Source organism: Salvia splendens, chromosome 6 (assembly GCF_004379255.2).
Source record: "Salvia splendens isolate huo1 chromosome 6, SspV2, whole genome shotgun sequence".
In the NCBI taxonomy this organism is placed as follows: Eukaryota; Viridiplantae; Streptophyta; class Magnoliopsida; order Lamiales; family Lamiaceae; genus Salvia; species Salvia splendens.
The window spans coordinates 10956675-10982244 of record NC_056037.1 but is presented as its reverse complement, the minus strand read 5'-3'; the positions used below and the strand labels follow the sequence as shown (position 1 = coordinate 10982244).

General features: G+C 39.1%; 4 protein-coding genes across 5 annotated transcripts; 1 reads left to right on the top strand and 3 right to left on the bottom strand.

Moving 5' to 3' along the window:
• Positions 1–1679: 1679 nt before the first annotated feature.
• Positions 1680–8312, top strand: LOC121808280 (serine acetyltransferase 1, chloroplastic-like). Its single transcript, XM_042208681.1, has 2 exons — positions 1680–2372; positions 7794–8312. Exons 1-2 carry the CDS (start codon positions 1816–1818, stop codon positions 8188–8190), a joined length of 954 nt encoding a protein of 317 aa, XP_042064615.1. The 5' UTR covers positions 1680–1815; the 3' UTR covers positions 8191–8312.
• Positions 8313–8472: 160 nt separating this feature from the next.
• On the bottom strand, positions 8473–10389 carry LOC121808281 (salviol synthase-like). The gene is made up of 2 exons (XM_042208682.1): positions 9508–10389; positions 8473–9433 (listed from the first exon to the last, which is right to left on the bottom strand). The coding sequence occupies exons 1-2, from the start codon at positions 10387–10389 to the stop codon at positions 8750–8752; spliced, it is 1566 nt and encodes a 521-aa protein (XP_042064616.1). The 3' UTR covers positions 8473–8749.
• Positions 10390–11175: 786 nt separating this feature from the next.
• LOC121806913 (kinesin-like protein KIN-12F) lies at positions 11176–16606 on the bottom strand. The gene is made up of 15 exons (XM_042207090.1): positions 16189–16606; positions 15988–16107; positions 15760–15843; positions 15545–15670; positions 15407–15466; positions 15267–15320; positions 15059–15151; positions 14888–14983; positions 14572–14720; positions 14122–14268; positions 13820–13949; positions 12810–13724; positions 12643–12726; positions 12417–12560; positions 11176–12348 (listed from the first exon to the last, which is right to left on the bottom strand). Exons 1-15 carry the CDS (start codon positions 16495–16497, stop codon positions 11302–11304), a joined length of 3558 nt encoding a protein of 1185 aa, XP_042063024.1. The 5' UTR covers positions 16498–16606; the 3' UTR covers positions 11176–11301.
• A 2849-nt stretch (positions 16607–19455) lies between these two features.
• On the bottom strand, positions 19456–24758 carry LOC121809700 (heterogeneous nuclear ribonucleoprotein 1-like). Of its 2 annotated transcripts, none has more exons than XM_042210458.1 (5): positions 24454–24758; positions 24223–24304; positions 23665–23936; positions 22172–23336; positions 19456–20093 (listed from the first exon to the last, which is right to left on the bottom strand). In XM_042210458.1, exons 3-5 carry the CDS (start codon positions 23884–23886, stop codon positions 20080–20082), a joined length of 1401 nt encoding a protein of 466 aa, XP_042066392.1. In that variant the 5' UTR covers positions 23887–23936; positions 24223–24304; positions 24454–24758; the 3' UTR covers positions 19456–20079. The 2 variants fall into 2 exon arrangements, with proteins under 2 accessions (XP_042066392.1, XP_042066391.1); XM_042210457.1 differs by having other exon boundaries at positions 23665–23932.
• Between the last annotated feature and the right edge of the window lie 812 nt (positions 24759–25570).

Here is a 25570-nt window from a genome sequence, read left to right as displayed (position 1 = left end):
TTAGTAGAATAATTAAACCATTCATGAACAAGAATCACACATAAGTTAAACCATAAAAATTATCAAAGTATCCTACAATTCACCCTACAACATATTCGGAGCAACGAAGGAAATCTAACCAAACATACTAGAATTAATTACACCAAAAGAACCGTGAACCGAGAACTCCGTGGTGTTCTCCAACTCTAGATGATGGACGATCTCCCGAGTGGAGATTTGGATCGGTCTTCTTCTCTCCTCCTTCCTTCTCCTCTTTTCTGTCCCAAGTCGTTCCCCCCTTCACTAAACCGTCGGCCCCCTGTTTTTCTTTCAAGCCCAACAGCTACAGTAACTGCCAACTTGCAGTTAAATTTGAAACACCCGGCCGGGTGTTATTTTGAAGCTGAAAACTTGCCCGGCCGGGTGACTGAAATTCGTCCCTTGCTGACTTCACAATGCCTTACGGAAATCGCCCGACCGGGCATTTCGACACATGAAATCGCCCGACCGGGCGTTCACGTCTGGACTCTAGCTGCCTTCGGGATATCACCCGGCATTGTTGCCTGATAAGTGATGGTTCCAGTTGAATCTAGCGGACATTATTTCACTCCCAAGGATGCAATTAGCAATGGTTTTATAAGTAAGCAGGCTGTAGTAATCCACGAGAGGCATCAACTGGATATCTCCGTACACTTCACCTTCTCTCCACACCTTCAAGTTCACTTCTTTGTTCGTGTGCTGCAACATTAATTATAACCATTCAGTTAATAAGCATTGCTCTAGTTGACCGCAATCGAAGAACAATCTAGCTTTTGCATCCTAAACTTCGATGAAAACACAATTTGATGAGTCGTAATTTACATACAAATGTTTAGTCTAAGGGGAAAAATATAGGAAATATGCTTCGCATCAATAATAAAATACCCTAAAATTAGCTTCCAAGATAAAATTGGATAAACCCAAAGTATATAATTCTGCTGGATATAATTTGTTTATTTTTAACTCAATAAAAGCCAATTCGCTGGAACTTAATTGCACACTAAAACAATTCCTACATCAATAAATAAATCCAAGAATAAATAAAAAAACTAGTACTAGCTCACAGGAGGATTTTAATATTTTCTTTAGATTTGTGTATGACAAAAATGTGTACTTACTAAACTCATTAATAATAATGTAAAAGACGAAGATAGTTAAAGAAGAGTGAATGTGTACCAACATCACGGCCTCATTCCATTCAATTATTTGCCTCTGAATATAATACTACTACTGCTACTCATCTTTTCTAGACACCTTGAACTTGAAAGAAGACATATTCTGCTTTCTTTAATAATACGATCCCTGTTTTAATTGTAGAATTAAGTCATCTTATTTTTATTTGCAGCTTCAAATGTGATATAATTCAATCGAACTGAACTACGAAAAATCCCAAATTATTTTTGATTTTGTCGTTATTGTTTCAAGTAAATTTCTGACGTCGGATTAGGAATTTTGTTTGATAACTTGTACCCAACTGTTTGATTACCGATCATTCGATTAAAAAAAATCCATGGAGATTGGCGTTGTAAAAAAAATCGTAATATGCGTTTGATGAGAATTAACAATAAAGAAAATTTTAATATAAAAAAATATTAAATAGTCCTTATATTAATGAATACATTCACCAGAAATACATAAGTAAATATTAATCCCCATGAATAACTAGACAAGAGATGTAGAAGCAACCTGGTAACCCTAGCATGGCAACATTCCACCTCCACATAACCATAACTCAAGTCTCTTTAAAATTTGAATGAAACCCACAAATTACACCTCACAATTACTCCCATTCCATCCATGTCTACAAATTTCCTTCGCCCGCCCTTTCTTCTCAAGCAGCCATTACCCTCTAAGTTTAACACCTGCTGCCTCCACTCTTCCACCACCCAAACCCCATCCCACAAATTCCCCCGCCCCAATTTACCCACCAACCCCATTCCACTCGATTTATGGCCGCGGATCAAGGACGAGGCCAGGGCCGCCGTCCATCAAGAATCCATTTTGCGCAACTACTACTCCGCCTCCATCCTTTCCCATGATTCCATGGACACCGCTCTCGCCAATCACATCTCCACCAAATTGGCCGACTCCACCCTCCCCGTCGCAACCCTCCACGACCTCTTCATCGCGGTTTTGCGCGAGGATCGCGAAATCATGCGCGCAGTCTGCCACGACTTGCTCGCCGTCAAGGAAAGGGACCCCGCCTGCTTCGGCTACGTCCACTGCTTCTTGAATTTCAAGGGCTTCTTAGCTTGCCAGACTCACAGAATTGGCCACAATTTATGGCGGAACGGCCGCAAAATCTTGGCCCTCTTGATTCAGAACAGAGTCTCGGAGGTTTTCGCGGTGGATATTTGTTGCATGCACGATCGTGGAGGGGTCGATGCGTACATGCGACGTAAGAGTAGGACGCCTAAGTGCATAATAAATGAGTTGAAGGAATTGAATAAGGAGAATGTGACATCCGAATTGATGAGCTGGCAAGGTGGTACGGGTGAGGTGGTTTAGAGTGAGGTGGCATGCGTGAGATGAGGGAGTATAAAAGGATGGGGCCACCATCTTTTCATGCACGTCAATTGTGTGATTGTTCGTTGGGCCAAGGATCGTAGATCCGAAGCATTTCCTCTCGTTCAGTTGTTCCTTTCGTCATTTCACTTTCCGTAGCTTGTATTGTTCGTTTTAATCAATCCATCATTTTCGTTTCCCCCATTACTTGTGTTGATTTCTCGTGTTATGTTGAATCGGTGTTGATTTTGGTTGTCGTTGTGGTGTTTTGAGCTAAGATTGAGCTGAAATCACATCAAGTGGTATCCAGAGCTCTCGATCTCCGGACATGAGTTCGGCGACGCGCGGTGCCGAGTCGGAGAGGAAGATGTTGATGGAGGCGATGGAGAGGAGAATGGGTGAGATGATTGAGCAGTTTGCGAAGAAGCAGGAAGGGAAAATTGAAGGGAAATTGGAGGGTATTATGAAAGCTATTGCAACCATCAGCCTGCAAAATCAACAGTACATGCAGAATTCGGAAGTAGGTGAAGGTAGTGGGAAGAAGAAGGAAATCGCGGTAGACCTGAATGATGTGAGAGAGGATCTGGGAAGATCAACTCGATATGAGTTTCCTAAGTTCGATGGAGAGGGATTTGAAGGCTGGGTTATGCGATCTGAATTTTTCTTTGAGGTGGCAAAGGTGCCGTTCAAGGATCGAGTAAGAGTGGCGGCGATCCACTTCGAAGGGAAAGCCTTACAATGGCATCGGGGTTTTGCAAGCTTGCAAGGTGAAGCGGCTTATGCCGATTGGAATTGCTATATTGCAGCGTTGGGAGCGAGATTTGGCGCGCATGCTTACGAAGATCCACTAGCAGATCTTAGGAATTTGAAGCAGAAGGGTACTCTGCAATTATACATGGATCAGTTTGATGAGATCTACCCGCGAACGGGAATTAGAGAGGATCAGGCACTTAGTTTCTTCTTATCTGGGCTGGTTGATGAACTCCAAATGCCGGTGAGAATGTTCAGACCAAAGTGTTTGGCTGAGGCTTATTCGTTGGCTAAATTACAGGAGCTGACGGTGAGAGCTCTAGGAGGAAAGTCGAAAGCAAATCATAACGTAGGGCAGGGTGCAAGCAGCTACTATTCTCAATCCAAACCATTGGTGGTAACATCTACTAATTACAAGCCTAGTGGAAATGTTAATGCGGGTGGCGGTCGGGATAATGGCAGAGCTGGCGGAGCTAGAAACCACCATAACCTTACACCCGAGGAAATGGATGAGAAGAGGGCAAGAAATGAGTGTTTCTGGTGTAAGGAGAGGTTCACACCGAATCACCATTGCACTAAGCGACGCTCTTATGTTATGCAAATGCTGGGGGACGAGACCGAAGTGAAAGAAGATGAGGAAGGGGAGCAGGTAGAGGAAGAATCTGAAGATGAACTTAATCTGCAGTTATCTCTACACGCAGTATGGGGAAGAGAGGGTCCTCAAATTATGAGAATGAAAGGATTATGTCAGAAAAAAGGTGCTCAAAATACTGATTGATACGGGGAGTACTCACAACTTCCTTAGTAGTCGAGTGGCTGGAAAAATTAAGGGCCAATTTGTGCAGGTTCCACCTAGAGCCGTGGAAGTAGCAAATGGGCAATTGCTGCAGTGTACTCAAAAGAGTAGCACCTTCCAGTGGGAAATGCAGAGTTTCAAATTCACCACTGAAGTTTATGTAATTCAGCTGGAAACTTACGATCTTATTTTGGGTGGCCAATGGTTATCTACCTTGGGAGAAATTAAATGGGACTTTAGTAAGCTCAGTATGGTGTTTCTGTTGAATGGGGAAGAGGTTAAGTTGCTAGGAGAGGATTGGCCTGTTAAGAGTGAGCAGCTGCATCAGTTGCATGTGTGTAAGCAAAATGATACAGATGATCATGAGCATAAGATGAGTTTGTTGATGCCTACTGCGGAAGGAGAGTTTGGAAGTTGCTATGGAATGCATGAGGAAGAAATTTGGCCAGAATTGGATGCTATACTGACAACTTATGTTGATATGTTTGAAGAGCCAAGAGGATTGCCTCCATTGAGAGCTCAGGATCATAAGATTGTATTGAAAGAAGGGGCCGAAGCAGTGAATATTAGACCCTACAAATATGCAGCTCAACAGAAAGATGTGATTGAAAACATGATTAAAGAAATGCTAGAATCGGGAGTGATCAGGGAAAGTCAGAGTCCATTTGCTAGTCCTATAGTCTTGGTGAAGAAGAAAGACTCTTCGTGGAGGATGTGTGTTGACTACCGATCACTCAATGCTATTACAATCAAGGATAAATACCCTATTCCGGTAATTGAGGAATTGCTTGATGAACTAGGAAGAGCTAAATGGTTTTCTAAGATCGATCTGAGATCGGGTTACTGGCAGGTAAGAATGGCTCCTGAAGATGTGTTTAAAACAGCATTTAAAACTCATGCCGGGCACTATGAGTTTTTAGTGATGCCTTTCGGCCTCACAAATGCACCAGCCACATTTCAAAACCTTATGAATACGGTGTTTAGAGCCCATCTAAGGAAGTTTGTACTGGTATTTTTTGATGATATACTCATCTACAGCAGCAACAAGGAAGATCATGAGAAACATTTGTCTGTGGTGTTGGGTCTGATGAAGCAACAAAACTTATTGGCCAAGAGGTCCAAGTGTGCATTTGGCTGCAGAAAAGTGGAGTATTTGGGCCATGTTATATCAAAGGAGGGCGTAGCAACTGACAGCAGCAAAACTGAAGCAGTCAGAGAATGGCCTCAACCAAAGACTATTAAGCATATCCGGAGTTTCTTGGGATTAACGGGGTATTATCGAAGATTTGTGTCAGGATATGGTGTAATAGCTCGACCACTAGTGGAAATGACCAAGAAAACCACGTTTTGTTGGACGGAAGAAGCTCAAAAAGCTTTCGAGCAGCTGAAATTGGCCATGGTTTCAGCTCCTGTATTAGCCCTGCCTGACTTCACCAAAGACTTTGTAGTAGAAACTGATGCTTCTGGAGTTGGAATAGGGGCTGTCTTGATGCAAGAGAAACATCCCGTAGCCTTTATCAGCAAGGCCTTATCAGTGAGATACCAAGCCTTATCAGTCTATGAAAAGGAGCTGCTGGCCATTTTAATGGCAGTAAAAAAGTGGTATCACTATTTGCAATGCAGAAAGTTTATTATAATGACGGATCATCAAAGTTTGAAGTATTTGTTGGAGCAGAAACTCACTACTCCAACACAACAAGCTTGGATGGCCAAGCTTATGCATTTTGACTATGAAATTCGGTACAAGAAAGGGGTTGAAAACTCTGCTGCTGACGCACTCTCCAGAGTACCAGAAACTATGGTTTATGCCCTTACATCTTATATTATTCCTATTGAGCTTATTACTAAGATTAAGGCATCTTGGGCTAAGGATTCACAGATCCAACAGATTATTGCAGACAAAAGAAGAACCGTGACTCTCATCCAAAATTCAGCTGGCATAAGGAAGAGCTAAGGAGGTATGGTAAGCTTGTAGTGGGTAATGATTTGCATTTAAAGGCTCAGATTCTATCTCTTTTTCACAATTCTGCCTTGGCTGGACATTCTGGAGTGTTGGTGACTTATAAAAGGATCTCAGCCTTGTTGTATTGGCCTAAGTTGTTGAAGGAAGTGAGGGAGTTTGTTAGAGTTTGTGTGGTGTGTCAAAGATATAAACCGGGTAACTCCGCAAAAGCTGGACTATTGCAACCACTTCCAGTACCTACTGCCTTGTTCACTGATTTAACTATGGACTTCATTGAGGCTCTTCCAAATTCTCAAGGAAGAAATGCTATAATGGTGGTGGTGGATAGGTTGAGCAAATATGCTCATTTCATGGCGTTGTCTCACCCTTTCACAGCCAAACAAGTAGCTGATGTATTCTTGAACTCTGTCTTCAAATTACATGGTATGCCAGTTAAAATAGTCAGTGATCGCGGAGCTATCTTTGTGGGGGTTTTCTGGAAGGAATTCTTTGGATTGCTAGGTGTGGAGCTGTTATATTCTACAGCCTATCACCCTGAAACCGATGGGCAATCAGAGGTGGTGAACCGTTGTTTGCAGAGCTATCTAAGGTGCTCGGTAGGGGAGAAACCTCATTCGTGGGCACATTGGCTAGGCCTTGCAGAGTATTGGTATAATACTTCATTTCATACCAGTATTAAGATGACACCCTTTGAGGCATTGTATGGGTATGCTCCTCCTCTTCATGTCCCTTATCTACCAGGAGATTCTCAAGTTGAGGCAGTGGACATTGCATTGAGGGATAGAGAGGAAATGATTCAAATCTTGAAGCAAAACTTGGAGAAATCTGCAGCAAGGATGAGGAAGCAAGCCGATAAGCACAGGGAGGATAAAGAATATTCTATTGGAGATTGGGTATGGTTAAGGCTGCAGGCTTACAGGCAGAAATCCATACGAGGACACCATCAAAAGTTTGAGCCTAAATACTATGGGCCATATCAGATTCAAGACCGGATTGGAAAAGTGGCGTATAAACTGAGATTGCCTACTACTGCTGCGATACATGATGTCTTCCATGTGTCCTTACTGAAGGCCGCATCACCTCCTAACGGTCCAGTACCAGATCTTCCTGTTATATCCCATATTAATGATGCCATTCCTCAGGCAATACTCGAGCGGAAGATGATCAAACGACGTAACCAAGCTGTTACCCAATGGCTGATTCATTGGGTGGGACAATCTCCGGCCGATGCTTCATGGGAGTTTGCCGACGTGATTAAAGAACGTTTTCCTTGGTTCCTTGAGGACAAGGAACCTTAAGGAGAGGGTAATGTTGCATGCACGATCGTGGAGGGGTCGATGCGTACATGCGACGTAAGAGTAGGACGCCTAAGTGCATAATAAATGAGTTGAAGGAATTGAATAAGGAGAATGTGACATCCGAATTGATGAGCTGGCAAGGTGGTACGGGTGAGGTGGTTTAGAGTGAGGTGGCATGCGTGAGATGAGGGAGTATAAAAGGATGGGGCCACCATCTTTTCATGCACGTCAATTGTGTGATTGTTCGTTGGGCCAAGGATCGTAGATCCGAAGCATTTCCTCTCGTTCAGTTGTTCCTTTCGTCATTTCACTTTCCGTAGCTTGTATTGTTCGTTTTAATCAATCCATCATTTTCGTTTCCCCCATTACTTGTGTTGATTTCTCGTGTTATGTTGAATCGGTGTTGATTTTGGTTGTCGTTGTGGTGTTTTGAGCTAAGATTGAGCTGAAATCACATCAATATTCACCCCGGGGCGAGAATTGGGCGGGGGATATTGCTCGATCACGCTACTGGGGTTGTGATTGGAGAAACGGCGGTGATCGGGGATAATGTGTCGATTCTGCATAACGTGACGTTGGGTGGGACCGGGAAGGTCTCTGGCGACCGGCACCCGAAGATTGGGAATGGGGTGCTGATTGGTGCGGGGACTTGTGTTCTTGGCAATGTGAGGATTGAGGATGGGGCTAAGATTGGCGCCGGCTCTGTCGTTCTCAAGCAGGTGCCGGCGAGGACGACGGCTGTTGGGAATCCGGCGAGGTTGATTGGAGGGAAGGAGAATCCGATTAAGTTGGATAAGATTCCTAGCTTCACCATGGATCAGACTTCACATATTTCTGATTGGTCTAATTATGTTATTTAGCTTTCTTTCTGCTCTCTCTCTCTCTCTCTCTCTCTCTCTCTCTCTCTCTGTATGTATATGTGATTGTGATTTTGAGGTTTGTCTTGTTTATGCTGAATAAGAGAAATCATGTGTTTTCCCTATTGGCGTAGATGCAAATCTTGAATCCTTTCTTGTTGTTTTGTAACTTTTGTTTTCATGCTCTGTGATCAATAAGAAAGAAGCAAGTCCCACATATGCTCTGATTTTTTCTTGTTTTGTCATTGCTTTTTTGTTTCTTTCCCTTATGAGGTTGGTTTTTGGGCTTATGTATCTGTGTATAGTTAGTGAAAAACACTGCATCCCTTTTCCAGCTAACAAGTTCCAGTCTTGATTAGTGATTGGTTTGATCTTATGTTAAATGCATTAGCATAAAGGCAGAGTATTGTGTGAAATCATCTTGCCATGGGATATGCCAAGATTTGGATCCAAACTCATTTGTGATATGTGACATTGAAATATGGATTTTGGATTCTTGACATAAAATACATTGGGTATCTTGACCTCTATGAGGCTTCCTGCAATCAAGGTTCAATCTTGATTATGCCACAGAAATATATATTAACTTGAATTCAAATCTTGATCCATTGCTACATTCAAAGAATTTGGAGGGGGGTATCTTGACAGTAGGAACGGCCATCAAGTCATCTTTCCTTTTAACCGTTACGCCAAATGTCTCTGTCATTGTTAGTTCATGTGGTTTGATTCCGTCGGGCAGATTCCAATCGAAATGATAGAGAAACATCGCCAGTTGAAGCTCGATATTGGTGAGACCAAATGTGATCCCAGGGCATACCCTTCTACCTGCGCCAAAAGGAATAAACTCGAAGTTGTTGCCTATAAAGTCGATTGAAGCATCAAGAAACCTCTCCGGTTTAAAGCTTTCAGCGTCCTCCCCCCACTGTTCAGGGTCTCTCCCGATCGCCCACGCGTTCACCATGATTCTCGCTTTCAGTGGGATTTGGTACCCGTTGATGTTGCAGATCTGGCTGCACTCTCTGGGGAGTAACAAGGGCAGTGGTGGATGCAACCTTAGTGTCTCCTTAATTACTGTCTTGAGATATTTGAGCTGGTCGAAGTGAGATTCGTCGACACAGCCCGTGTCCTTGAAAACACGTCTAACTTCTTCCTGCGCACGTTCTAGGACTCGCGTATCTCTCAGCATCTCAGTCATTGCCCAAACTACGGTTGTCGCTGACGTCTCACTTCCTGCACTGAAAACATCCTGTTATGAAGACAAATGTTAGTAAGCAAGTGATAATAGGATTCAATGACTGGTTTAGACAATAGAAAGCTTACTAGGATAACAGCTTTGATGTTGTCAATGGTAAGGGGAAGTTCCTGTCCACCCTCTTGATATTTTAGCAGAACATCAACTAGGTCGTCTTGTCTTGTACTACAATTCACAGTTTTGTCTAATTTGTGCTTATTAATGATGTTCTCAAGAATCATGTCTACCTCTCGATGCAGCTTGGTCAATCTCCACCTAGTTCTGCTCATCACTTGAAGCAACTTAACAGAAGGATACACATCAGCAAGATCGAAACCGGATGCCATTTCGATACCTTCTTGAGCCAGCGAAACAAACGCTTCGTGCTCCTTGGTTTTCATGCCAAACGCGGCCCTAGAAGTGAGACTATAAGCGGAAGCGTACGCTTTCTCAGTCAGATTTACCGGTGATCCCGTGCACGAAGCTATGGATCGAACAAGCATCAGAGTCTCTTCCTGCCTCAGCGACTGGAAGGACTGGACCCGCTTAGCACTCAAGAGCTCGAGCGTGCAGATCTTGCGAAGCTCCCGCCAGTAGGGTCCGTATGGCGCGAACGCTATGTCCGTGCTTTCGTACGACATGATCTTGGCTGCCAGAAGAGGCGGGCGGGAGGCGAAGGTCAGGTCGTGCGTTTTCATGACTTGCTTGGCGACGTCGGAGGAGGAGACGATGATGGTGGGGACATGGCCTAGCTTGAGATACATGAGTGGTCCGAATTTGGTGGATAGGTTTTTGAGAGCAATGTGCGGAAGAGATCCGAAGAGAAGGTGCATGTTTCCTATCAAGGGAAGCTTCCATGGACCTGGAGGGAGAGGAGAGGTAGTAGAATTCTTGTTATGCTTTGATGATTTTGTGAGTGTGAGTAGTAGCAAGATGAAGAGGAAAAAGTAGAGCAAGAATTCAAGTGTCATTGTGGTAGTTGCATTTTTGATTTGGGTACAATATGTCAATTTATTGCAAAGTTTTGTAAGAAGAGGCGGCTGCTGATCCTATTGGAATTTGCTTAATTTGTCTGATTCTTGGAAATGCTTATGTACAAACTCCTCAAGGGAAAAGCATCTGTGCCGAACGCAAGAGGATCTACTCAATTAAATTGGGAGATGCTGATCTGAATAAAATCAAATGTGACTGTACATTTCTGCAGAACAAGTTAAAACAAGCTTTAGGGACTGATGAGTGAGTGCAAAACAAGAAATTATAATCAAGAGTTAGTCAAGAGCTACTAACCTCACTAGGATACATATCATATCTTAACTATGTGCTACGCTATCTTTTTAATTTTATTCTTATTTTATACTCCTATTAATCTCTAAATTATATAATACTACTTAGTTTATTACTGTATTGCAAAAATTTTAAGAAACTAATTTAAATTTTGACAATTACATAGTTGAAATAAAAAATCATATAGTAATATTTTTAAAAAAAATTACTTATCCAGAGTGTGCCAAAAATTCTTTAATGAGATCATATTGGAGTTGGTTATGAGTTGTCCTGTAGGCCATATAGATAATTTAAAAATCCAGTATATAATATTTTGTGTTAAATATTTACCACTTATACATGCACACTTTTAAATTTTCAATTTTTTGTCAATTAGTGATGAGCGGTCAAGTATTATAGACAGAAATAATAACCAATAAAACTGACTTTTTTACACTGCAAAATTCTGTGGGGTATCATTTTCGCTCAACCAATGCCAATAAACATAGTAGTATATATTTTCAAGCATATGTAACCAACATCGTTTAAATAAGTTAGTATGAATCACGTGGCGAAGAACCACACTCAAACAATTGACTGCTATAGAAAAAATGTGGGTTTTAAAACGGCTGTTGATAAATTGGCCCAAACTCAGCCCTCCAAGCCTGATCATCATCTGGCACTGTATCATAACAAGGAGTTGGTGCTACCTCATCAGAATCTTGTCTGTATATGGGGCCCCTCAAAGCTGCCTCTGGTAGTCTGCTTTCTGCTAGATACTGTTTCATTGTTATCATCTCCATCTTGTGCTTTCTCTTCACCTTCTCCACCTGTTTCCGCAGCTTCTCATTCTCTTCTTCCATCCTCAAGTTCTTCTCCTCTGCTTCAGAAGCTGCTGCTTCTGCTTCTCTCAACCTAACAAGGAGTTCCCCTGCAGCATGCACAGCTTCTGCAGTGTCTTTGAGTTGAATCTTCAGGCTTCGGTTCTCCTTCCTCAGCAACTCCCTTTCTCTCTCCCTCTCCACCCTCAGAGCAGAGAGCTCTGCTGAGAGGGCCTTTGTGAAACGAGCGCCATGACGACCCTTTCCACCTGCTTTAGTGGCCGCCTTTTTCACCTCCTCTATCCCTTCCATTACTGCCCTATGCTTCTCTGCTACGTCATTGTACTTTTCTTGCAGGTCTGCATAATGCTCGATCATTCTGGCATGATTGACGACAGATCTTTTGAGGGCGTCGTCCAACTCTTCCATGCACTTCTTTTCTGACATTAGTTCCATCTCAGCCTCTTCTGCTCGCTGCCGGTTGGACTCAATTTCGATCCTCAGTTCATCAGTTAGTGAAATCCAATCACTTTCCATTTCCATCCACCTTTGTCTTTCTTTCTCCAACTCCTCTCCACTGTTAGCAAATGCCGAGCTTTTTCTAAGCTGGTAGGACTTTGACAAAAGCGATGATCTGAGTATGTCAGACGATCGTCGTGTTGGTGCATCAGTGTAGAGCTGCAGTTTGTTTTTGAGAACTTCGATTTCACTTAGAAGTGCTTCCCTCTCTTCAGAAGTGAACGATTCTTTCATGCCAAGACTGCAGTTTTCTTGCACTTCTTTGATTTCGCATTTCTCCTTTATGAGTTCTGGTTCCTCAGTTTCTTCACTATTCCATGTTAGGAGCTGGAAACTAGAAAAGGTCAGAACAAGTGAAACAGTAACAGCCACAGAGTGCAGAGGAAATTCCTTACCTTATTTGCAGGGTTTCCATGCTCATATTTATCAGCTTCTTCCTCACTGATTGGTTGGAGATGGTTCTTCAAGTCGGTAAAATTCGTTGAGCTGCTGAATATGCTGATAGCAGACTGATCGCTTGTGCACTTGCATTGCTCCAACTGCATCATCACAACAGATAAATTAACTGGCATTCATGGCTAAAATATGTCCAAAATTTTGCAACAAATGAAAAATCCTTACCCTCTTGTTTAGAAGCTCAATCTGAGCTGCTTGATCCTTGCAAATAGCACTGAGGTCCTTGTCACTTAATTCCTTCTCCATATCCTACGTCAAGATCACAAATATGGCATTATTACACCCGTGAAGAAATAGAGCTCAGATATAGATCAAAGCAAGTTCAAACAAACCTTCTTTGCACAGCAGGCTGCCAATCCAGTTGAACTTGCTGACTCATCCACCCTTACCATGCATGTTTTTACGCTCTCTGCCAAACCTTTTATGCAAACAAAAGTAGCAGATGACTCATCTGTAGGTTGTCTTTCGGGGGAGGCTTGAGAAGCAGAAACATTAGGTAAATGCTCAAATGAGAACGAGACAGATGATCTAGCCGGAGCACAGTTCCTCTGATGAGAGTCTATGATCTGCAAGCCCCTGTGGAGGCTAGCTGCCAGAGACTCCGTATGGCCTGCAAAGATTCTGCTAGATCTTAAGGAGGATCCAACGTTGTCTCCTTGTTGTGACTGCCTCATTACATCCAGATTTTGTCCCACGTCTTCAAGGTGTTTTGATGTAAAGATCAGGCTTTTCCGTTGAGAATTTCTGATCTTAGGTGACTCGGACAAAACAGGATCTTGGAGCAACTGATGACTACTGCTGATTGACAAGTTATTCATTAGTGGAGGAAGATCAAAAGCAGCATCATTTTTAGTAACGCTATCATCTTCCACTAATTCAGAGCTGTTTGGGCATACAACTTCTGTTTGATTTTCACTAGAGTTAATTTCTTCATCTTCACTCTCGTCCGAACAGCTTAGATAATGTTCGCATGTGAATTCGGTCTCACATCCTTCCGCAGAGTATAGGACACTCTCTCCATTCTCAGAGCTACGCAATTTGTCAATGTGGAGCTTTAATTCTTTCACATCTTCCTCATTGATACATAAATTCTCTTCAGAATCATTCTCAATGCAGGGCAAGATCAGTGAACGATTCAGGCTTTGTCTCAAAAGATTTAAGCTTTGACGTGCATTTCCTCCACTAAAGTAACCAGAATTGCTCTCAAATGATTCAGATGAACTGGACTTGGCTCTCATAAGCTCTTCCTGCATCCAAGGAATGACCTTCAGTATTCAGTAAAACAACAAAAGAAAAAAATACTTATCTTAAGCTCTCCTAATTCAGTATCAACCAACAATACCTTCAACTGACGAATCTGATCGCTCAGGTCATCCACATCTTCTTCTGTTATTTCATTCACTAAAGGTTCATTCTTCATGAGCCTTGCTCGCAGTCCAAATCTAAGAGTGCGTATACTTTCACTACTACTCCTGTTTTATAAGCAGACAATCATAATCGTTATACGATCAGTGTAAGAATAAGAGACAGCCTAGAAAAGTAAGTAGACTGAAACCCCACCACCACCAAGGTATTGTCTATTCTCAAAATCAAATTTTGCTACAAATATTTAATGGATAGAAAATAAATGGACAGAATTATTACTTGTGATCTGGTCTAATGGTGCATATCATAGAAAGTTTGGCATTGCCACCAAATGATTCTCTCAGAAGATGAGTCAGACGAGAACTTCGATATGGAACTTCATCCAATTTGTCAGGTAGCCTTCCTGCAACTATGTTGACAAGGCGCCTACACCAATTCACAAGAAAGTACCGAATCAGATTCATGCATCAAACACCATTGCAAATAATATTATCCAACCAATAATTAAAATGTTCTCGTTGCTACATATATATCTGTTGCAACTGAAGTTCAGAATAGCTTAGCGATGTTAAAAATGGCTGGCTCTGTTTATCCAAACTAGTATACATCTCATTTCAACGTCAACCAAATTTAAGTATTTTCAGAAGATCTCAGCTACCGACAGAAAATGCATTAACTTGATATAACAATAAACAAAAGTCTGAAACAAGCTCAAAAGATGACGCCTACCCAAGCTGCGACATAGACTTCTTTATGTATTTTCCTTCTTTCACATGCTGCCTACCAGCGTTTTCAGCAACATTTCTCTCAAATCCAGCAAGGTCGACCAGACAGATTCTACTAGTCTTTGAACTACCAAAGCACTTGGATGAGGAATCCTGCATGGTAATTTCTAGTTTACAAGAATGATAACAATAGGAAAAGATTCAGAAAACACGCATAAGGATAACAATCAAGTTTCAACTCTTGTTTGGATTTGGCTAGACCGTTGACATCGAATATACTGGAGAACGTGTTGTATTGCCGGTTCAATTACTGATTATACCTTGCACCATGATTCAATTATGCATGTGAACATAATGTGGGATCTTGAACTCTTGGAGTTAATTTTTGTTGCTCCTGTCTTTTTATTCGATAGGCCCTGCAGGTAAATATTATTAGAGTAAATCCAGCAGAAGAAAGAATCTGAGTGATGCTTGTCAGCCGCCCCTCTTACCTTAATCAGTATCTGAGTGATATCTTCATAGCAGCTAACATACTCTTCAGTCAAATTCTCTACATAAAATCCATTTTTTACATCATCCTTTATCTGCAAATAAGAAAATAAAAAACCAGTATAGTGTAAATTGCACGAATAAAAGGACTTTGGATCAGTAGAACTAATGAAATTTATGCTTCTGATCTAAAAAAAAGATAATACTAACCTCCAAATCCCGTTGTGTTGGATCAAGCAGATCACCAATCTTGTTATCATACACCTACAAAAGCAGATAAACTTTACCACTAAGCCATATAATGAAATAAAAAAACTAAAGTATTGTTTTATGCTCTGAGGGAGAACCACCTCAAGAAATGAGCACCGGCACTGATAATTTATCTGTTTGCCATCAACATTCCCTTGTTCCTGAGAAGCATTGACATTGTCAGCCAAATTGTCAAGTTAACATCTCACAATTTAAAAAGACGATTCTGAATAAACTACCTTTTGAATCTTGGAGAAAAGATCCTGGAAAATGCGAGGGGCGAAACCCTGAAGACCACTCACGGATGGGTCATCTACCATCGCACTCTGAGGTCCCCACATTGTGTATGTCTTCCCACTCCCAGTCTAGTATCCAAAAAGCAAAGGACATCTTAAAAGGATATCTCAAAAGTTCAATACTGAAATTCCGATTACAGATTAGGCCAGAAATTTACCTGTCCATAAGCGATTATTGATGCATTATAACCGCATAATGCATCCTTAACCAAAGGAGCGCCTACCGATTGGTATACGTCCTCCTATAATCACAAATCCACAACTTTATTCAAGCTTAAACTTTTAGAAGCAAGACGAGTTCTTAATCTCAGTCCATGTAATCAGAGAGTCCAAATGAAAAACGACAAAAGCATAGATTTGCAAATGTTATATACTATATGCCAAACCTGAGTTGCATTTGATTCAAACACCGCATCAAATGTAAATTTCCTTTCATCAACATATAATGAATCCGAAACTTTTCTCAACATTGCATCTCCAGCACCAGGCATAATTCTCACCGCAACCTATCAAAATACAAAAACCTTTAGTTTATTAAACTATCCTCATCTGAAGCAAGTAGATGATGATATAGTTGTATCCAATACCTTGACTGATGGATCAGAAGCTTTTGGCGCTTTTTGGTCGAGTGTGGATACGGTGAGTTCTTCCTTTCGCGGATTGATTTTGACTTTTGAAGGCGATTTTTTGGGGAACGAAACAGAGGCGGAAAGTGGCGGATCGCGGATGTTGAGATCCATCGGAGATATGTTTTCGGAGTTGGATCGGAATTTGGAGCGTCGATTCAAAGAAGGCTTCTGCTTTGATTTTGTGAGTAAGCTCTTGAACGGAACTGAAGAAGTAATGCTGCCGAAAAATCTGCTGTTCTCGAAGATTTCTGAACTGGACTTCGCCATGATTGGAATCAGTCGAAGGAATCGATAAATTTGGGAAAGATCTGATAAAATTGAGAAATAATTTTTGTATATCGGGAGCAGTGAAGTGGAGAGGGGGGAGGGAGACGGAGAGTGCGAATGGGGTTTTTTATTTGAAATGAGAGAGTGAGAGACGTTATAGCATATGACCGTTGTACACGCCTCGGAGGAGCGTTTAAAATTTTAAACGAGGTGTAAAATGACTAATACAGGCCTCGGATCACATGTACTACTAAATCATACTGCTTCATTTTCGTATCATTTGAGTGTCACGATTTTAATTAATGCGTTAACTACAATAATAGCCTTTAAATTTTGAGGATCATAAGTTCGATGCCTCTGAAAAATATATTATAGAAAATTTAATTTTTAAATTTATATTCATTTATTCATAAAAAAAATTATGTGAGTCATTTCTATTCAAAATTCAAGCTCCACATATTAATTGAACTAAAAAGAAAATAAATAATAGTATGACTAACAATTTTATAATTGCATGAAAGACGTACATATTTATGAGGATGATATTTTTCATCATATGTGTGCTCGGTAATAATAATTTACTATTTAAATATTTTTATATTTTTTTATATTACTTTCTCTGTCCACGGTTAGGTGTTCTATTTTTTTTGTTATTTTTGGTATTTTCATCAATAAGAGTCTCATTTTACTTTTACTATAAATTGTAAGTATGTTACACATTCCATTACTTTTTTCCACTCACATTCTATTAGTATAAAATTAATAATAGAGTACTCTATATAAAAGTGTGATTCATATTCTACTATAATTTTCTATTCACCTTTCTTTATAATTCTCTACAAAGTGTGAACTTTACAAGATTTTAAAATAAATAATCATTTTTCATATCTGATATGCCGCCTCCATTTCATATCTCGCATTCACCACCATGACCACCATTATCATGTCGTCGTCGGGTCATATCTCATCCACAACACACCTAGATCATGTCGTATTATTATCGTGTGGTTGTCTAGTCAAATTCGTGTTACTGTTGTGTGGTGTTGTTATTGAATACTTATCGGGTTGACCTGATACAATGTAATTTCGGATTGGATTTAATTGGAAATTAATATTATTATTTTAATTATTTTTATTTCTTACTAAAAAGTCCGATTAACATTTTCTCACTTTTCATATGTCGATTCCATTCTATCTCGCCTTCACCCATGACCTCCATCACCACGCCGTTGTCGAGTCATATTTCATTTGCAATACATCTGAATCATATCATGTCGTTATTCTTTAGTTGTTGTGTCAGGTTCGTATCATGTCAATTCGAATATAATTATGTAACTAACAAGTTCGTATGATATGCGAATTGTGTTCATATTTTGAATGTAGCATGATAGATTCATAAATGGATTGAGAATGTTCTCTCTAAGTCATGTTTGAGTTTGACCTTTACTAGTTGAACTATTATAAGATTGACCTCCTAATAATAAATAATTGAACATGGACGGTTCATAAGTCTTACAAATTTCACCAACACTATAAATCAGTATTACTTTTTTTTTCATCGTTTTCATCTCGATCTTTCTTGTCATCAATTAAAAATATTAGTATGAAGTGATAAGGCATCAAAAGTATATATGCGAGTCATGTGTAGCTAATTTATTTTAAAATTAGACATAGGACAGAGGTGGGCCACTGAGTTTGATGGCCGTGAATCTGCATCAATACATGAAACCGTTAAGTCCACATAATAACTGCCGTGGTCCACGTGTCATTAATTGATCCAAGACAATTCTCCTTTTAAGGAATTGTCTGTTTCGATGAATATGCTACGAGTATTTCATAACAAACATGTCACTCAATAATATATTGTACCACGTATTTATTAATCACTTGCAAAGGAATACATTCATAAATGATACTAGTAGTTAATCACTAGTAATCACTATTTAGGTTACAATTTCCTAGATAAAATAATATTAAAATATATAATCACTAGTACAGTTTTCTAGATAAAATAATATCAAGATATAATGTAGATTGAGTTGTGAGATTATTTTAATAATAAAGAGGTTAGCTATGGCTAGTTATCATATGATTATCCATCTAAGATTAAGTTGTGAGATTGAATCTTATGAACCAAACACACTACATATTTAATCTTGGGATAGAATTTTACAAACCGAACACCGCTTTCAGCATAAAGTGTTTATCACAATCAGATTATTTTTATCCCTTCTATACCCCACTTGATACTAATTGGAAAAATAACATTAATAAATTAGATAGGATGTGTTTATCACAATCAGATTATTTTTATCCCTTCTATACCCCACTTGATGCTAATTGCAAAAATAACATTAATAAATTAGATAGGATGATAATTTGATCCTTCTAACCAGTCCGCCATCCAACACAATTTGAAGTAAGATGTTGATTGATTCATTGTATTATAGATTAAACACTGAAAGATCTATCACTTCTCATTAGATGGATTACAGGATTCAATTTTTGGATCGAAATAGTGTCATCATTCAAAATAAATTGATGTTACAATTTTACGATCTACTTAATTTTTAAGATTTGATCTACCAAAATTGTTAACAGCATTATCATTCAAAATATTTCAAAAAAAAAAACATTGATTTTATTTGGTTGAAAATGTTCACATAAACAAAATCAACATCCAAAATGAATGTTACAGTACTACTTTCTACCTTCACAAATTCAATCCCACCATGTATTTCATGACCTTTTTTTCAACAAGAAGAAGAAAAGTAAAGTAAACCCCATTCTTCATTTAAAAGAAATATTATTAATCCAAGTGCCGCCATTCCTAAATTACTGTGAAGAACTAACAAGTAGCAAGTATTAACTAAAAAAACAAGTTCATCAAACCAACTCTTCGGATAAGTAAAATAATGTATGGTAGAACATAAAAGCATTAAGAATACAACATAAAAATTATGAAAAAGTATTGGGAAGTACTTAATACACTAGTAAATCTATTTGATACACAATAAAGTGTGATACAGTAACAGAAGCACCTCCATTGAAATGAAATAATCATACCATTCAATATTTTTTATTGAAGGGAGACCTAAGAGGGTATCCCTGTTATATTTCACGCTAATAAATCAAGCAGAAAAAACTCACATACAGTCTCTCAGTCTGGGCGAGATACAAATCCCAGACGGAGAAGGACAAAAAACTCCGCCAATCATCAGAGCCGACAAACAGGAAGAAAAATGAATACAAAAATAACTCTCTACCTTTTCAATGGCGTAGCAGTAGAAACCATTTTGTGTTGAAGAGACACACAACAAATAAAACTAGAGGAATGTTCCACAAGTGTATTCTGCAGTCTGATTCACATCTCAACCATCTGATCATACGAACCTAAGTTATGCTAAAAACGAACCTCAAACCTTCAGACAGATACTATGAGCATGCACATACTCTGCTCCAAGACCCAGTTAGCTCCGTATAGTAACATCATTTGTCTCTACCAAGCAATGTGAAACCAAATAAACAGTTCACATGTTCTCTAAGTTTCCTCTCCTACCATCATTTCAGTTTACTCTGTTCCTATGCAGATATTCCTGGAAAGAATCCCAGAGACAAGTTAGGTGATCATATCCAAAGTAATAGGCATTCCATGTAATAAATATATAAGGTGATGAGTGATGACAGTTTCAAACCACATTTCATAAAATCTTGGATAAAAACAATAATTTCAAACAACCTACACCCCCAAGTTTTAAGAACATATTGCATGAATTTTGACAAGAATAAAGTTTTGTACTAGCCTCTACTTAGAGAAGCCACTGCTTAAACCTTGCACAATAATCCTATCTAAACCCCTCCTATAAGCCTGCAAATAACAGAATTATAAGAATAGAAATCTGCCCTTACAACCTCATTCAGGGGTCCGGGCTTGTTAATATTTTGTATGAATACTAAGAAAAGATACTCTAGGTGCATGATGGACCTTAAGACTCGTGAAATAACTCATTCATTAGTGTTGCTGCATCTAAAAGTATTCTTTGCCTTCTATATCTAAGATACCCAAAACACAAGCATAAATTTTCCATTAGCTGATACTCTTGGGAGGTTGCATTCACTAAATTGATTATGTCAACAATAATTAGTGCAGAAGCAAGTCATTATTTAGATAGATTACTAATGAAAATTTTGCGAAAAATAATTTTCAAAAGCGAAAATAGTGTATACACCAAACATGATATAACGGAGAGAGACGTTATAGGTAAGTGCCTTTATGTAGATCTACATTATTACTCCCTCCGTCCCGGTCTAAGCGAGACGTTTCTATTTTGGCTCAAGAATTTAGGTAGTGGTGTTTGGTGAATTAAATTATTAATGATAAAGTAAGAGAGAGTAAAGTAAGAAAGAGAAAGAGAGAAAAAAGTAAGAGAGAGGATAAATTAAGAAAGAGGAGAGAATAAAGTAAGAGAGAAGATAAAGTAGGAGAGATAAGAGGATAAAGTAGGAGAGAGGAGTGAGTTGATTGTTGCCAAAAAAGGAAACGTCTCACTTAGGTTGGGACGTACCAAAAAGGAATACGTCTCACTTAGGCTGGGACGGAGGGAGTATTTCCTAATAGTGTATACACCAAACTTTGCAAAAAATAATTTTCTTACATTTAGGTAAGTGCCATTATGTAGATCTACATTATTATTTACTAATATGAAAGATCACATTAGTTCAGCTCTAAAGGTACAAAAGTGACATACATTAATGAGTCATGAGTGAAGGCAAAAGGGATCCTAAGTCGAGGAATCAAGGTTAAGTAGGTATAATTCACGTTTGGGAATCCATTAATTTATTCTCCCCATTAATACAGCATGAGCCATGTTAGTTATATATCAACACTTAACAAGAATCTTCCCTAATCACTCTGAACAAGTTCTTCAGACATCAGGATCAGAGGTTATACAGATGATAAACTAAAAGTAACAGCCTAATATCCTTCAGCTAAAGATGCATAACAAAAAAACTAAGATGACGTATGTAGACAAAATGAATGTAAAAAAGCATCATATCAAAGTGCATCACGTTTATATCAATAAATGTGTCAGTTCTCTTGATTGATAACACCTATAATAGTCACTATTGTACTCAGTAATTTACCATATAATCTAACAACTATTGCTACTGGGTAGTTCGGAAAGCATTTTAATCAGGTCATGTCAGAAGGCATATGGTGACCTCGAGCAGAAAAATAAAAGGTAGATAATCCACTGGAGCTCATCACAGAATTTATTCAGGTGAGACTATTTTTTTCCAAATGTACTAACTTTTAATGGTAAGAACAGCCTAGTTCAGTGACTTACAGCTACAAAGTTGGCAATGCACCACATAATGCATAAACTTTTTCTGCACATAAATTATGAAGGTTGCTTTTTTTTTGAGCTTGAAATTTTATTTTCCCCGAATTATGTTAAGAATGAGAAATGAGATTAGCCAAACAATAACTTCTTAGCAAGAGTATTATTCTTTGGGACTATGTGACTAATATCTGGAGGATGCATGAAGGGGACATTCCTTACAATCAAATATGTCAGCTTTCCTACGGAAAACCCTAAAACATAGCTATCTGATTTTGCTTCTAAAATAAATTTATTTACAACTTTGAATGCGATGATGAAACATGTAATACCTCTATTGGATTGTCTATTTGGAATGTCATAGGCCACTCCATAATCCTCAGAATCTTTGTCAGCCACATCTTCAGAATTTCCAAGAGCATAACCAAATGACCCAGAATGATCAAGCCCAGAAGATGTAGTTTGCCAAGTAGGATCACCATAAACAGAGCTACCACGGTAAAAGTCTCCATAGGATCTCTCATAGCCACCACTCGAGACAGAAAATGAAGTGGCTACACCAGTTCCTGTGTTCCTTCCAAACCCTCCTGCTCCAAGAGCATAGCTATTTTCTCCGCCTCTATAACCAACATTACCCCTGCTGAACCCAGAAGAACTTCCCCCAAGTGAGGCAGCATTAGGAGAAGTACCCCAATTTGTTCCATTGTTTCTAAAGACTCCAAAACCACCACCACTTCCAGAACCAGAGTTGCCATTATTTGCTGAAGCATTAAGGCCACCATTTCCCCAAACATTTCTGGGTGATGAGTTGAGGAAAGAGTCACCACGGCTGCCACTTGCATTGTAACCAATAGGAGTACTATACCTGCTCTGGCTACTGCCAAAGTATGGGTTCAGGACACGGCCAAAACCTACATTGCCGCCAAAGTTAGAGCCCCCACCAAACCCAGCATTCAAACCTTGTTCCATGTTCACTCCCACACCATAAGATTGCCCAGCACGGCCACTAGCCAGAGGACTGTATCTTCCATCCATCCGGACACTATAGCCTCCAAGTGAGCTTAGATTATATCCTGGTGGGTAGCTATTGAGGAAGTTATTCCCTCTACTAAAACCGTAGTTGTAACCAACTAGTGGGCTCCTGTTGGGCCCAGGAGACAATTCTTTAGGAACTGCTCGCTTGACCTCAACCATCTTTCCATTGAGTTCATGAAAGGTTTTGTGCAACACCCTATCCACTGCATCCTCAGAATCATATGTTATGAAACCAAAACCTCTTGGCCTCTGAGTGTTGTGGTCATACATGACCACAACATCTGTTATGGTCCCAAACTGATCGAAGTAGGTTTTAAAGTCACTCTCAGTGACAGTAGATGCTAATCCTCCTACAAAAATCTTTTTAGTGCGTCCAGGCCCTGGTGACCCCTGAATGCTGCTGCTGCTACTTCTATTTATCAAGTGCTGGTCATCCCTTGGAACTGCTTTCTTTGCTTCCACCTGAGTTACAATTACAGAAGACATGAATAGACCAAGCAAGAAGACAATGTAGACCAAGTAAAGTAATGGATTTCCTAGTTAATATGCAGTGTTAAATTTAAAAGTAGATTTTGTGGAAGAAGACCCAAGGAAGTCCAGAGAGCACAGCATTTTCTGGTCATCCACTTCTAGCAACTGAAAAGCTTAACAATACAGTTATAATCAGCTGTTTTGACTGAGATTGCATCACCACAGTTCCTTGGATATTAGAAATAGTTATTATTGACAATGTGAAATGGAATGTTTTGAATGCATTTTGAACTATAGAGTATTTATTCATTGAACTTACAGTTCGACCATCAATCATGTGTTTCTCCGCAACCACCCTTTCAGCAACTGCAGGGTCGGCAAAGACTACAAAGCCAAATCCACGAGCACGTCCCGTGGTTCGATCTTTCATGATCACAGCCTCCACCACATTCCCATATACTCCAAAATACTCTTTAAGACGATCCTCATTAGTGTCCCAAGAAATCCCACCAATAAATAGTTTGCCTTGGTCAGTCTCCATCTTTGCTGCAGATTAACTCACGCTGCTCCGTCACAACCTAGCAAAACTGACTTTGCACAGCATATATCAATTTCAAAATCATAAACCCAAAAAAATCTAGCAAATCTAGTACATGCGATCACAAGTTAGTATGAGTAGAATTCCAAACGAATTCTCCGATCCTACCAAATGCGCGAATCAACTAAAAAATGAGACCGCTAAAGACAAACTGAACCGAACAGATTACAGATTAGAGCCGCATAATCAAGCAAGCACACACACAAAAATCGAAACTTAAATCTTGCAGATCCCAGTGCAAACAAAAACCCAACAATGAAGACACGAAATCATCAATACCTTATTCGAGCAGGAAGCAGTAGCAGTGAGTGATCAAATGCTAAGTGCGAAATGCTGGATTCGATCCAAAATCATCGGATCCCTGATTCATATATTCAGATTCATCACGAAAAGCCTCGAAAATCCATAATTCATGTAGATCGGAGCAGTCCGGCAATCAGATAAAAAAAGAAGCAAAAACACAGAAAAAGATTCAGCAATGTTTATTTATATTTGCCAATAGAGACTCACCAAGTGGAAGGAGGGGAATAGATGGGAAAATTGATGATAACAAGATCTATTGAGAGGAATATACAGAAATGAAAACAGAGGGTATGTTCATCCTCTCCTCCCCAAAGGTTCCTTCTCTTGCTTTATTTTTCTTGGTTATTCCACTCCTTTTTAAACAAATTCAAAGGAAATGGAATTCCATTTAACTTACATGGAAGGGGAGATATTCCTTTTATTTATTTTATAAAACAATTTTTAGGTAAAGATGAATGAGGATTGTTTAGTCCATCTCTGGTTGAAGAATATCTCAAGGTAGATGACAGCAGACCAGCTCTACCATATCTTTTTAATTTTAAATCTTAATACATACCTCTATTTGCCGTATCTTTTTTTAAATATCTTAAATACTACCTTAATTAACATTTCATTTTTAATATATTTTCTATGATAAACAAGATATGAAAATCACTGTTGAAATATAAAATGTGACAGAGACAACATAGAGAGCTTCTATTCTTTTAAACCGTACATGGAAGATTAATCGTAGTTGATACAATCTATTTTACGAGGATTCAAAAGTAAATCATTACGTATTTTAAAAAATATGTGAAATGTTCCATTTATAAGATTCTGCAGTATATGAAAAAATTGGCCTGATATTTTTTTTATAAATAGAATTAATAATAATTGTATTTATTTTAATGATGACTAACATTTGAAAAAAATAGACAGTAATGCTTAATATGTAAGACTTTTATGAAATTCAAACTTAAGCATGATCTTAAAAATATTCAATTCAACACTAGACCATTTCTATTCACATTATTTTATAAAAATTTGGAAATTGCAAATGGTGATCCTTTACTATTGCAAATCATCACCTTCCGTAATATGTTTTAAATTTGGAAATTGCAAATGTTTCCCTTTTACTATTGCAAAGCATCACCTAATTTTTGCTTACACGCTATTGGATACTCGGAAAGGTGAAGTAATTAGGAATTTCCAATATCATCAAATTCATACAACCTTTTAATTGATAAATAATCTGTTTAAGTATTTTGTCAATAGAGGTTTATGTTAGTAGTATGTATTAGTGGTTCTTTTTTATCTCACTAAGTATAGGTTTTTTCTTTTCTTC

Excerpts from the sequence above, each read along its gene's own strand:
- LOC121808280 (XM_042208681.1), top strand. The coding sequence starts at position 1,816 with ATGTCTACAAATTTCCTTCGCCCGCCCTTTCTTCTCAAGCAGCCATTA. Across the intron at positions 2,373-7,793 it reads GAGGTTTTCGCGGTGGATAT|TCACCCCGGGGCGAGAATTG; the intron begins TTGTTGCATGCA and ends TCACATCAATAT.
- LOC121808281 (XM_042208682.1), bottom strand. The coding sequence starts at position 10,389 with ATGACACTTGAATTCTTGCTCTACTTTTTCCTCTTCATCTTGCTACTA. Across the intron at positions 9,434-9,507 it reads ACATCAAAGCTGTTATCCTA|GATGTTTTCAGTGCAGGAAG; the intron begins GTAAGCTTTCTA and ends TCTTCATAACAG.
- LOC121806913 (XM_042207090.1), bottom strand. The coding sequence starts at position 16,497 with ATGGCGAAGTCCAGTTCAGAAATCTTCGAGAACAGCAGATTTTTCGGC. Across the intron at positions 14,984-15,058 it reads TCACTCAGATACTGATTAAG|GGCCTATCGAATAAAAAGAC; the intron begins GTAAGAGGGGCG and ends ATTTACCTGCAG. Across the intron at positions 14,269-14,571 it reads AAGTCTATGTCGCAGCTTGG|GCGCCTTGTCAACATAGTTG; the intron begins GTAGGCGTCATC and ends GAATTGGTGTAG.
- LOC121809700 (XM_042210458.1), bottom strand. The coding sequence starts at position 23,886 with ATGGAGACTGACCAAGGCAAACTATTTATTGGTGGGATTTCTTGGGAC. Across the intron at positions 23,337-23,664 it reads ACATGATTGATGGTCGAACT|GTGGAAGCAAAGAAAGCAGT; the intron begins GTAAGTTCAATG and ends ATTGTAACTCAG.